At 64.8% G+C, this 13533-nt stretch overlaps 1 protein-coding gene across 1 annotated transcript; it reads left to right on the top strand.

Annotated features, from left to right (window-relative positions):
* The first annotated feature begins 4032 nt into the window (after positions 1-4032).
* On the top strand, positions 4033-10865 carry LOC117438033 (paired mesoderm homeobox protein 2A-like). The gene is made up of 3 exons (XM_034073393.1): positions 4033-4246; positions 7007-7194; positions 10554-10865. Exons 1-3 carry the CDS (start codon positions 4036-4038, stop codon positions 10863-10865), a joined length of 711 nt encoding a protein of 236 aa, XP_033929284.1. The 5' UTR covers positions 4033-4035.
* The last annotated feature ends 2668 nt before the right edge of the window (positions 10866-13533 follow it).

Below are 13533 nucleotides of genomic sequence, written 5' to 3'. Positions count from 1 at the left end.
TGTGCATGGGAGTGCCCCAGGGTGTCCCCCTGTGATCGGGGGCTCACGCACTGTGAAGGCTGATCCCAAGGACCCAGTGGGATCCCCCCCTGTATCCCATGTGCAGGGGCACCAGCACCATCCCCAGCACCATGGGGCCAGGGCACAGGGCAGCACCGTGCTGGGGTGCTGAACTGTGCTGTGCCATGCTGGGTGCCAGCCCCCAGGCCAGTGCATCCCTGATGCTCCCCATCAGCTCCCTCCTCAATGGCTCTCTTTGGGTGTATTGGGGTATATTGGGGTATATTTGGGTCTCTTTGGGTGTATTGGGGTGTATTTGGGTCTCTTTGGGTGTATTTGGGTGTACTGGGATGTATTTGGGTCTCTTTGGGTGCATTGGGATGTATTTGGGCGTATTGGGGTGTATTTTGGTCTCTGTGTGTATTTTGGTCTCTGGGTGTATTGGGATGTACTGGGGTGTATCTGGGTCTCTTTGGGTGTATTGGGATGTATTGGGGTATATTGGGGTGTATTTGGGTGTATTGGGGTATATTTGGGTCTCTTTGGGTGTATTGGGATGTATTGGGGTATATTGGGGTGTATTTGGGTGTATTGGAGTGTATTTGGGTGTATTTGGGTGTATTGGGGTGTATTGGGGTATATTTGGGTGTATTTGGGTCTCTTTGGGTGTATTTGGGTCTCATTGGGGTGTATTGGGATGTATTTGGGTCTCTTTGGGTGTATTGGGGTGTATTTGGGTGTATTGGGATGTATTGGGGTGTACTGGGGTATATTTGGGTGTAGCAGTGCTGGGTTCCCCCCCAACAGCCTGCCCTGGCCCCGGGCAGCACATCCGGGAATCTCAGAGCCTGTGCCAGGGATTCCATCCCGGATCCGGCTCCTGTTCCCGTTTGGAGCCAACGAGGCCCCAGCTCTGGCTTAGCTCCGGAGCAATGTGGTGGCCAAGGCCTCCTGAGACCCCCCAGAGCAATCCCAGGGGTCCCTATGGAATGCGGTGACCACAGAGGGATGGGGACGGTGCTGGGGATGCTGCTGTGGGACTGGGACAAGAATGAGTCCGGGATGGAGGTTCCTGTTCCCACTGCCATTGACACCCGTTCTGGGGTCACCCTGCACCCTCAATGGGTGGCACTGGGGACAATGGGGTGTCCCCACTGCCAGCACCCAGCTTCATACAGAACTAAAAGGGTGGCACTGACATCCCGGTGTGCTGTGGGGATGCTGGGGCAGGATACAGGGATGGGCATAGGGATGGCTGCAGGGCAGGAGACAGACCACATGGATGGATGCAGGACACAGGGATGGATGCAGAGCAGGACATGAGGCTGGATATGGGAGATGGGGCAGGACACAGGGATGGATGCAGAGCAGCACACAGGGATGGATACAGAGCAGCACACAGGGATAGATACAGAGCAGGACAGGGATGGATACAGAGCAGGACAGGGATGGATGCAGAGCAGGACACAGGGATGGATGCAGAGCAGGACACAGGGATGGATGCAGAGCAGGACACAGGGATGGATACAGAGCAGGATACAGGGATGGTTACAGAGCAGCACACAGATGGATGCAGAGCAGGACACAGGGATAGATGCAGAGCAGCACACAGGGATGGATGCAGAGCAGGACACAGGGATGGATGCAGAGCAGGACACAGGGATGGATACAGAGCAGGACACAGGGATGGATGCAGAGCAGGACACAGGGATGGATACAGAGCAGGACACAGGGATGGATACAGAGCAGGACACAGGGATGGATGCAGAGCAGGACACAGGGATGGATACAGAGCAGGACACAGGGATGGATACAGAGCAGGACACAGGGATGGATGCAGAGCAGGACACAGGGATGGATACAGAGCAGGACACAGGGATGGATGCAGAGCAGGACACGTGTCTGGATACAGGAGCTGGTCCAGGACAGGTCGTTGCTGGTCCCACAAGCCCCGGGCCGGCCCCAGCTCCCCCCTCTCCATCCCCCCCCCCTCCCGCTGTGCGCGGCCCCGGCAGGCGCAGCCGCTGCCGCAGGTTGCTGCAGCCTAATGAGTTTAGAGCCGTTAATTGCATTAAGCGGAGCAGCAGCAGCAGCCGGCGGCGGAGCCGGCGCCCATTGAATTAACTGCGATAGCAACGGCCCCGCTCAGCCCGGCCCTGCCTGCACCCACCGGCCCCTGCCTGCACCCACCGGCACCGGCCCCTGCCTGCACCCACCGGCACCGGCCCCTGCCTGCACCCACCGGCACCGGCCCCTGCCTGCACCCGCACAGCCCGGCCCTGCCTGCACCCACCGGCACCGGCCCCTGCCTGCACCCACCGCACAGCCCTGCCCTGCCTGCACCCACCGGCACCGGCCCCTGCCTGCACCCACCGCACAGCCCGGCCCTGCCTGCACCCACCGCACAAGCCCGGCCCTGCCTGCACCCACCGGCACCGGCCCCTGCCTGCACCCACCGGCACCGGCCCCTGCCTGCACCCACCGGCCCCTGCCTGCCCCCACCGGCACCGGCCCCTGCCTGCACCCACCGGCACCGGCCCCTGCCTGCACCCACCGGCACCGGCCCCTGCCTGCACCTACCGCACAGCCCGGCCCTGCCTGCACCCACCGGCACCGGCCCCTGCCTGCACCCACCGGCACCGGCCCCTGCCTGCACCCACCGGCACCGGCCCCTGCCTGCACCCACCGGCCCCTGCCTGCACCCACCGGCCCCTGCCTGCACCCACCGGCACCGGCCCCTGCCTGCACCCGCACAGCCCGGCCCTGCCTGCACCCACCGGCACCGGCCCCTGCCTGCACCCACCGGACCGGCCCCTGCCTGCAGGGAAGGATAGAGGAGAGGGGGGGATGAGGCAGGGGGTAGGGGATGGAGGAGGTACAGGGTAGGAAATGGGGATGGTTTGGGGCAGGACATAGGGATGGATGCAGAGCAGGACACAGGGATGGATGCAGAGCAGGACACAGGGATGGATGTGGGGCAGGACACAGGGATGGATGGGGACAGGAGAAGGAGCAGGACTCAGGGCAGGACATGGGGCAGGACAGTTAGGAGCTGATCCTGCAGGACCAGAGGCATCAATCCCCCTTTTCTGACCCCCCACAGGGCTCAGGGGGGAATCAGCCCTTTCGAGCCTCTTTAGTGCAAGTGTTTGTCTGGAGAATGGCCCCAAATCCCAACAAATCCAACTAAATCCCCCCCCTGTGGTGCTGCTGGAGGGGCCTGGCAAAGGCCTGAGCCTCAGGGATGGGGGAGAGCTCTGGAATTCATCCAGAGGGATTGGGAATGGGATGGGGATGGGATGGAATGTGGTAACATGGGGAAGGGGATGTGATGGAGGTGATGGTGAGGGTGAGGATGGGAACAGGGATGGGATGAGAATGAGGATGAAAATGGGATGGTGTTGAGGATGAGGACGGGATGGGGATGAGGGTGGGAATGAGATGAGGATAGGAATGGGGATAAAGATGAGGATGGGATGAGGATGAAGACGAGAATAAGAATGGAGATGGTGATGGGGATGGGGAGGAAGATTAGGATGGAATGGCAATGGGGATGAGGATAAGGGTTAGGATGAGGGTGGCGACAGGGTTGAAGGTAAGATGGTTTTGAAGATGGGGATAGAGATGGAGATGGGGAAGACGAAGATGGGGACGGGGATGTGAATGAGGACGGTGCCGAGGCTGGATCCGGACGCGACATTTAGATGCTGGGGGTAACGGGTCCGGCTCCCATCGGGGCCGCGGGGGGTGCGGGTCCCCCGCAAGGGTTAACACCGGGACGGGGCGGGGGGGGGGGGGGGGGGGGGGGAGGCTCCTCCCGTGGCTGCCGCCGGCCCCGGGAGATATTGTCATGCAAAACCCGAGCGAGCGGCGAGCGCAGCTTTGTCCGCTCCCCCCCCTCCGCCGCCGCTATATCTACGGGCCCAGGCGGACCGGGGCGGGCCGGGGCGGCCGATGGAGGGGGCGGGCCGGGGGCCGGCGGGCCGGAGGCGGCGGTGACGGGCGGCCGGGAGCCGAGCCTGCTCCGTGCTCGCCATGGACTACTCCTACCTCAACTCCTATGACTCCTGCGTGGCCGCGATGGAGGCGTCTGCCTACGAGTTCAGCCCCTGCAGCCAGACCGGCTCCTTCCAGTACGGACCCGTCCGAGGGGGCTTCGGCCCCGCAGCCGCCTGCGCCCCGCTCGGCCCCGGCAGCTGCGCCCTGGGAGCGCTGCGGGAGCCGCAACCCGCGCCCTACCCCGCAGGTAACGGGCACCGGGGGTCGGAGGGGCTCAGGGACCCCCCGCGGGTCGGTTCCACCCTCACCGTGGGCTGCCGGGGCCGATGGGGCCGGTTGGGTCCGGGCTCGCTGCCGTCGGGGGCGGTGCTGGCGGCTCCTGGCGCTGCCGGTGCTCGGTGTTGGGGCTCTGCTGCCGGGGCCGGTGCTGCCTGTTCCCCCCGTGCCGTCGATTGTCGGCGCCGTCTGCGCTCGGTGCTGCAGGTTCCCGAAGCCGCCGGTGCCGGTGCAGGCAGAGATCGGTGCTGCCGGTTCCCGGAGCCGCCTGTGCCGGTACAGGCGGAGCTCGATGCTGTCGGTGCCCGGAGCTGCCGGTGCCGGTACTGGTAGAGCTCGATGCTGTCGGTGCCGGTACCGTCGCTTGCCGGGGCTGTTCGTGCTCGACACGGGGCCGCCGGTGCTCAGTGCCTTTGGCTCTCGATGTCGTCAGGACTCGGTGCCATCGGTGCCCGGAGCCGTTGATGCCCGGTACTGTCCGTGCTCGATGCCGTCGGTGTCGGTGCTGTCGGTTCCCGGAGCCGCCGGTGCTGGTACAGGCAAAACTCGATGCCGTCGGTACCAATGCGGTCGGTTCCCGGCGCCGGCAGTGCCCGGTCCTGCCCTTCCCGTGGGCACCGGTGGTCGATGCCGTCAATGCCGGGTACTGCCGGTCTCCGGAGCCGTTGGTCCCCGTTACTGCCGCTGCTCGATGCCATAGGTGCCGGTACCATCGGTTCCTGGAGCTATCGGTGCGCGGTACTGTCCGTGCTCGTTGCAACCAGTGCCGGTACCGTCAGGACTCGGTGTCATCGATACCCGGAGCCGTTGATGGCCGGTACTGTCCGTGCTCGTTGCAATCAGTACCGGTACTGTCAGAACTCGGTGTCATCAATGCCCGGAGCTGTTGATGCCCGGTACTGTCGGTGCACGGTGCCGTCGGTGCCGGTGCTGCAGGTTCCCGGTGCCGCTCCTGCTCAGTGCAGTCGGTTTCCGGTACTATCAGGGAGCGGAGCCACCGGTTCCCGGTACCGCCGGTGCCCGGCACTGGCGAAGCTCGATGCCGCCGGTATCCGGTATTGCCGGTTCCCAGAGCCGTTGGTGCTCGATGCCATCGCTTCACTTTGCCGTCCGTGCCCGGTCCTGCCGTTTCCCGGAGCCATTGGTACCCGGTACGATCGGTGCTCGATGTCACCGGTATTGTCGGTTCCCGGGGCCGCCGGTGCCGGCACAGCCGGAGCTCGATGCTGCCAGTGCCGCTATCGCCGGTTCCCGGTACCGCCTTAAATCGGTGCTATCGGTTCCCGGCGCCGTCGGTACCCGGTGCTGTCTGTGCTCGATGCCGTCGGTACCCGGTGCTGTCCGTGCTCGATGCCGTCGGTGCCCGGTGCTGTCCGTGCTCAATGCGGTCGGTGCCGGTGCTGTCAGTCCCCAGTGCCGCTGGTACCCGGTACTTTCGGTGCCCGCTGCACACTGGTGTCAGGTACCGTCGGTTCCTGGTACCGCCGACTCCCGGCGCTGTCAGGGCTCGATGCCACCGGTATCCTCCGGTTCCGGTGCCATCCATCCCCGGCAGCGCCGCCCCGGACCGGGTCCCCTGCAGACACCGGACCCGGCGCTTTCCCACAGCCGGGGGGGGGTCCCGGTGGCGGCGGCTGTTGGGGGAACGGTTCCGGGGGGGGTCTCCGCCGCCCCCCCCCCCCCCCCCCCGCTCCGCTTTCGTTGCCGTCGCGGACGCTGCCCGCGGATGCGCCGACAACGAAGGAGCCCCGGGACGGCACCGGCCGCGTCCCCCGGTCCTGGCCCCGGCCCTGCACCGAGAGGACGGGCCCGGGGGGAGCGGGGAGGGAGCAGCCGAGCTCAGCCGCTGCCCTGCGTGGTGCATCCCGGCCCCGTCCACACCGGCCCCGTGTATCCCATCCTGGCTCATCCCTGCCCGCTCCATCTCGTTCCCCTGCATCCTGCCCGGTCCATCCCTTCCCGGTGTGTTCTGTCCGGTGCATCCCGTCCCGATTGATCCTTGCCCGGTCCATCCCTTCCCGGTGCATCCCGTCCCCATTGATCCTTGCCCGGTTCATCCCTTCCCGGTGCGTTCTGTCCGGTGCTTCCTGTTCCAGTGCATCCCTGCATGTTTCACCCCTTCCCAGTTCATCCCTGCCCGGTTCAACCCTTCCCGGTGTGTCCTGCCCAGTTCATCCCTGCCTGGGTTATCCCTGCCCGATTCATCCCTTCCCGGTGTATCCCGTCCCCGTTGATCGTTGTCCGATTCATCCCTTCCCATTGTGTCCTGCCTGTTTCATCCCGTCCCAGTTTGTCCCATCCCGATGCGTCCCCGTCCCCCGCATCCTGCCCGGTACATCTGTTCCAGTGCATTCCATCCTAGCTCATGCCTGCCAGGTTTATCCCTTCCCGGTGCCTCCGTCCCGGCGGGTCTGTGCCCTGTTCCCCCCTTACCGGTTCATCCTTCGCTGTGCATCTCGTCCTGGTGCATCCCTGCTCCCCACACCCTACCCGGTTCATCCTGTCCGGTTCATCCCATCCTGACCCATCCTGCCCGGTTCATCCTGCCCCGTTCATCCCATCCTGGCTCATCCTGCCCGGTTCACTTCTGTCTGCTGCCTCCCGTCCCGGTGCATCGCGCCCGGTTCATCCCCGCTCTCATCCTCCCCTTTGCCCACCCACCCAAGCGATCCCCGTTCCCGTTCCCGTTCCCGGTCCCGTTCCCGGTGTCTCTGACCCCCTCTCCCCGCAGTGCCCTACAAGTTCTTCTCGGAGGCTCAGGGGCTGAACGAGAAGCGGAAGCAGCGTCGGATCCGCACGACCTTCACCAGCTCCCAGCTCAAGGAGCTCGAACGAGTCTTCGCCGAGACCCATTACCCTGACATCTACCCCCGCGAGGAGCTGGCGCTCAAGATAGACCTCACCGAGGCCCGGGTGCAGGTGAGGGGCGGGGGGGGACACAGGGTCCTGCCTGAGCCCGGGGGGGGACCTCAGTGTGGGTTCAATGCACCTCATCGTTGGGTGGCTGCATCCTAACCTTGGGTGGCTGCATTCTAACCTGCAGGCTCAGGCTCAGGCTCAGGCTCAGGCTTAGGGCTCAGGGCTCAGGTTCAGGCTCAGGCTCAGGGCTCAGGATCAGGCTCAGGTTCAGGCTCAGGATCAGGGCTCAGGCTCAAGCTCAGGCTCAGGGTTCATGGCTCAGGGCTCAGGCTCAGGGCTCAGGCTCAGGGCTCAGGCTCAGGGCTCAGGCTCAGGGCTCAGGCTCAGGCTCAGGGCTCAGGCTCAGGCTCAGGCTCTGGCTCAGGTTCAGGCTCAGGCTCAGGCTCAGGCTCAGGGCTCAGGTTCAGGGTCAGGCTCAGGCTCAGGCTCAGGGCTCAGGCTCAGGCTCAGGGCTCAGGCTCAGGCTCAGGCTCAGGCTCAGGGCTCAGGCTCAGGCTCAGGCTCAGGCTCAGGGCTCAGGCTCAGGCTCAGGCTCAGGCTCAGGGCTCAGGGCTCAGGCTCAGGCTCAGGCTCAGGCTCAGGGCTCAGGCTCAGGCTCAGGCTCAGGCTCAGGGCTCAGGCTCAGGCTCAGGGCTCAGGTTCAGGCTCAGGCTCAAGCTCAGGCTCAGGCTCAGGGCTCAGGTTCAGGGCTCAGGCTCAGGCTCAGGGCTCAGGCTCAGGCTCAGGGCTCAGGCTCAGGCTCAGGCTCAGGGCTCAGGTTCAGGCTCAGGCTCAAGCTCAGGCTCAGGCTCAGGGCTCAGGCTCAGGGCTCAGGCTCAGGCTCAGGCTCAGGCTCAGGCTCAGGGCTCAGGTTCAGGGCTCAGGTTCAGGCTCAGGGCTCAGGCTCAGGCTCAGGCTCAGGGCTCAGGCTCAGGCTCAGGCTCAGGCTCAGGGCTCAGGCTCAGGCTCAGGCTCAGGCTCAGGGCTCAGGCTCAGGCTCAGGCTCAGGCTCAGGGCTCAGGCTCAGGGCTCAGGTTCAGGTTCAGGCTCAGGCTCAAGCTCAGGCTCAGGCTCAGGGCTCAGGCTCAGGGCTCAGGGCTCAGGCTCAGGCTCAGGCTCAGGCTCAGGGTCAGGGCTCAGGCTCAGGCTCAGGGCTCAGGCTCAGGGCTCAGGCTCAGGTTCAGGGCTCAGACTCAGGATGCAGGTTGCTGGGTGGGCTCAGTTCAGGGTGCTGGATGCAGTGCTCAGGATGCAGTATGCAGGTTGCTGGGTGCAGGATGCAGGGCTCAGGTGTGCTCTGGTTCAGGATGCAGGTTGCTGGGTGCTGGGTGGGCTCAGGTGTGTTCAGGATGCAGGATGCAGGGTGCAGTGCTCAGGGTGCTGGGTGCAGGGGTCAGTTCAAGGTGCAGTGCTCCGGGTGCAGGATGCAGGGTGTTGGGTGCTGGGTGCAGTGTTCTGGGTGCAGGCTGCATTGCTCTCAGGTGTGTTCAGGATGCAGGATGCAGTGCTCAGGGTGCTGAGTGCAGGGCTCAGTTCAACTGCACTGTTGGGTGCAGTGCTCTCAAGTGTCTTCAGGATGCAGTGCTCTGGGTGAAGAGCTCTCAGGTGTGCTCAGGATGCAGTGCTCAGGATGCAGTGCTCAGGATGCAGGGTGCAGGATGCAGTGCTCTCAGGTGTGTTGGGTGCAGGTTGCAGTGCTCTGGTTCAGGTTGCAGTGCTCTCAGGTGCTCTCATGTGTGCTAGGATGCAGTGCTCAGGGTGCAGTGTGTTGGGTACAGGTTGCAGTGCTCTGGTTCAGGTTGCAGTGCTCTCAGGTGCTCTCAGGTGTGCTCAGGATGCAGTGCTCAGGATGCAGTGTGTTGGGTGCAGTGCTCTCAGGTGTGTTGGGTGCAGTGCTCATGGTTCAGTGTGTTGGATGCAGTGCCCTCAGGTGTGCTCAGGTGCCCTCAGGTGTGCTCAGGCTGCAGTGCTCATGTTGCAGTGCCCTCAGGTGCAGTGCTCATGGTTCAGTATGTTGGGTGCAGTGCCCTCAGTTTGCAGTGCCCTCAGGTGTGTTCCGGGTGCTCTCAGGTGTGTTGGGTGCAGGTTGCAGTGCTCTGGTTCAGGTTGCAGTGCCCTCAGGTGCTCTCAGGTGTGCTCAGGTTGTTGGCTGCAGGCTGCAGGTTGCAGTGCTCTCAGGTGTGTTCAGGATGCAGTGTTCTGGCTGCAGTGTGCAGTGTTGGGTGCAGCGCTCTCAGGTGTGTTCCGGTACTCTCAGGTGCTCTCAGGTTGCAGTGCTCAGGATGCAGCACTCCCGGTGCAGGATGCAGGTGTGTTGGGTGCAGGGTGCAGTGCTCTCAGGTGTGTTCAGGATGCAGGATGCAGTGTGCAGTATTGGATGCAGGTTGCAGCGCTCTCAGGTGTGCTCAGGGTGCAGTGCTCTCAGGTGCTCTCAGGTGCTCTCAGGTGTGCTGGGTGCAGGTTGCAGTGCCCTCAGGTGTGCTCCGGGTGCCCTCAGGTGTGTTGGGTGCAGTGCTCAAGATGCAGTGCTCAGGATGCAGTGTGTTGGGTGCAGGATGCAGTGCTCAGGATGCAGTGTTCTGGCTGCAGTGTGCAGTGTTGGGTGCAGCGCTCTCAGGTGTGTTCCGGTGCTCTCAGGTGCTCTCAGGATGCAGTGCTCAGGATGCAATGTGCAGTGTTGGCTGCAGTGCCCTCAGGTGCTCTCAGGTGTGCTCAGGATGCAGTGCTCCCGGTGCAGGATGCAGTGTGCAGTGTTGGTTGCAGCACCCTCAGGTGTGCTCAGGATGCAGTGTGTTGGGTGCAGTGCTCAGGATGCAGTGCTCAGGATGCAGTGCTCTCAGGTGTGCTCAGGATGCAGTGTGCAGTGTTGGTTGCAGCGCTCTCAGGTGCTCTCAGGTGTGTTGGGTGCAGTGCTTTCAGGTGTGTTCAGGATGCAGGATGCAGTGCTCAGGATGCAGTGTGTTGGGTTCAGGATGCAGTGTTGGGTGTTGGTTGCAGCGCTCTCAGGTGTGTTGGGTGCAGTGTTCAGGTTGCAGTGCTCAGGATGCAGGATGCAGTGTTAGGTGCAGTGTTGGCTGCAGCACCCTCAGGTGTGCTCAGGATGCAGTGTGTTGGGTGCAGTGCCCTCAGGTGTGTTGGGTGCAGTGCCCTCAGGTGTGTTGGGTGCAGTGTTAGGTGCAGTGTTGGTTGCAGCACCCTCAGGTGTGCTCAGGGTGCAGTGTTCTGGCTGCAGGTTGCAGTGTTGGCTGTAGCACCCTCAGGTGTGCTCAAGATGCAGTGTTCTGGCTGCAGTGTGTTGGGTGCAGTGCTCCGGGTGCAGTGTGCAGTGTTGGGTGTTGTCTGCAGCACCCTCAGTTCCCCCCCTCGCTGTCTCCCCCCAGGTGTGGTTCCAGAACCGCCGCGCCAAGTTCCGCAAGCAGGAGCGAGCCGCGAGCACCAAGGGGGGGGGGAGCTCCGGGGGGGGCCCCAAGGCAGAGCCGAGGGGGGGGTCCGAGGACGAGGACTCCAAAGGCTCCACGAGCAGCCCAGCCCCAGACAGCACCGCGGGGCCCAGCCCCGGCCCCGCCCCCCGCGGCCCCCCCTGGGCCCCGACCCCCCCAAGGGCTGGCAGGGGGGCGGAGCCAGGACCCTTCGGGGGGCTCCTCAGCGCCCTACAGAGGAAACCGGGGGGGCTGAAGCCCAACCCCTTCTGAAGGCCACGCCCCCTCAAGACCACGCCCCCCATCAGGGTCACGCCCCCCTCTCTGGCCCCGCCCCCAGGGCCCTTCGGGGGGCTCCTCAGCGCCCTGCAGAGGAAGCCGGGGGGGATCAAGCCCAATCCCTTCTGAAGGCCCCGCCCCCTTCGGGCTCCGCCCCCTCCGGACCACGCCCCCATCCCTGGCCCCGCCCCCAGGGCTGCGGGGCCCGTCGGGGGGCTCCTCAGCGCCCTCCAGCGGAAGCCGGGGGGGATCAAGCCCAACCTCTTCTGAAGACCACGCCCCCTCCATGGCCCCCGCCCCCTCCATGGCCCCGCCCCCCGGGGGGCTCCTCAGCGCCCTCCAGCGGAAGCCGGGAGGGGGGCTCAAGTCCAACCCCTTCTGAAGGCCACGCCCCTATTACCACGCCCCCTCATTGGCCCCGCCCCCGAGGCGGGCCCCGCCCCCCCCCCCCCGGGGCCCTTCGGGGGGCTCCTCAGCGCCCTCCAGCGGAAGCCGGGGGGGGGGGCTAAAGCCCAACCCCTTCTTAAGGCCCCGCCCCCTCCTGGCCCCGCCCCCAGGAAGCACTTTAGGGATGGGGGGGGGGGGGCAGGGAGCCGAGCGGGAGACCCCCCCCTCCCCCCCCCCCCCCCCCCGCGGCAATGGGGGATGCTCACCGGGAGCACCGCGGGTGATAACGGGGGCACCGGGAGCAGACACTGCCCCCCCCCCCCCCCCCCCCCCCCCCCAGTGCCAAATCCCCCCTGGATGGGGCTGGAGTGGGATGGACCCCCCGGACCACCCGTGGGACCCCCCCCGCAGTGCCCATGTGGAGGGGTCCGGGGGTGGGACACACACACACACACACACACACACCGGGGGGGGGTGTCGGGCCCCTCCGGTGCGGGGGGGGGGGGGGGTGGTTTTTAACCGGTTGTAATTTATTGCCCTGTTTGCAAATGGCGTTAATCCAATAAACTTAATTTATTGATGAGGCACCAGCCCCCCCAGACCCCCCCCCCCCCCCCCAGGGACCCCCCCAATGACCCCCCCCCCGATCCACCCCCCAGGGACTCCCTCAATGACCCCCCACGGACCCCCCCTCCCTCCATTGACAATGACCCCCCCAGGTCCCCCTATCCCAGGGGCCCCCCCCTTGGGCAGCCCCCCCCATAGTGGGACCGCAGTGGCCTCTCACATGGTGCTGGGACCAGTAAACCCAGTGTGGAAACCAGTATGGCCAGTCCGGAGGGTCCTCACCCCAATGTGAACAGTCTAGAGCATCACTATACTGGGACCAGTGTGGCCAGTACTGAGGGTCCCCATCATGCTGGGACCACTACAGCCAGTTTGGAGGGTCCTGGACTATACTGGCCCCAGTACAACCAGTCTGGAGCATCCCGTCCATTGTGGCACCAGTGCAGAGGCTCCTGGACCACTCCGGTTCCCAGTTCCCCATCCCCCCCCTCAATCCCAGGAATCTCCGGGTGGGATCATCCCATTGATCCACAGGGAATCCCCTCAGATCCCAGGACACGGACATGGACACGACTCGAGGCTTACTGGGTCAAGTTCACACCAAAGGGGGTGCGGGGGGAGGGGGGGGGGTCGGGCCCATCCTTCATCTCAGCCGGAGCAGAACTGGGGGGACACGGGGGGGGGGGGGCCCGATGAAGGGAGGGGGAAGATGGGGGGGGGGGGGCTGGGAGCACCCATCACCCCCCATTGATCCATGGGGACAGGGAGAGCCTGGGGGGGGCACATTGGTGGTGACCCCCACCCCCTATCCTGAGCATCCCCTACCCTGGAGACCCCCCCATTATAGGGAGACCCTTTCCCTGGGGACCCCCCTTAAAGGGCACTTGGTGAGGGGGGGGCTGAGAACCCATAGGGATGCCCGGGGAGCACCCATGGGGGGGTCTGGGGAGCACCCATGGGGATGCCCATGGAGCACCCATGGGGGGGTCTGGGGAGCACCCATGCTGGGGGTCCTGGTTCCAGCCCTGCTGCCCCCAGGGGTGACGCAGCCCCAGGAGGGGACGGATCCAGTAAGCAGTACCTGATGGGGAAACTGGGAAGGGGGGGGGGCACCCCAAGGCACTGGTGGTGATGGGAGGGGGTGTTGGGTGAAGGCACTGGTGGGGCTCACTGTGGTGGGACCCAATGGGTGGTGATGGGACCCCATAGGTGATTGAGGGGACCCCATGGGTGGGGATGGGAACCTGTGGGTGGGAATGGGTTAGGGTTAGGTTTCCCTGGTGTCACCCATGGGGGCTGGTAGAGCACCCCCATCCCATCCCATCCATCTCCCGTTTCCCACATCCCATCATGAAGGCACTTGTGCTGAGCCACAGCATAGCTCAGAGCTTCCTCCTCCCTGGGTGCAAGGGGCCATGGGGGCACCCTGAGGGCCGGGGGGGGGGTGTGGGGGTCACCCCAACCCCCCCCAGGACCCCCCAATAAATAAGAAATAACTTAACCAAGGGGAGCCCCATATGGGACCCCCTGAAATTGTCTGACCAGGTCCCAGCACCCCCAAACCCCCCCTGCATCCCCAAACCCCCATTGCCCAGCGCGCAGGATGGGGGGGCTGGTGCTGGTGGTGCTGGTGGGGTCCGGGACAATGGGATGCGCATCCGGGACTATGGGATGCGGATCCGGGACAATGGGATGTGGATCCGGGACT

This window comes from Melopsittacus undulatus, assembly GCF_012275295.1.
Source record: "Melopsittacus undulatus isolate bMelUnd1 chromosome 2 unlocalized genomic scaffold, bMelUnd1.mat.Z SUPER_2_unloc_1, whole genome shotgun sequence".
NCBI classification, from domain to species: Eukaryota; Metazoa; Chordata; class Aves; order Psittaciformes; family Psittaculidae; genus Melopsittacus; species Melopsittacus undulatus.
Note: the sequence above shows the minus strand (reverse complement) of the source record. Positions and strands in the feature narration are given on the sequence as shown.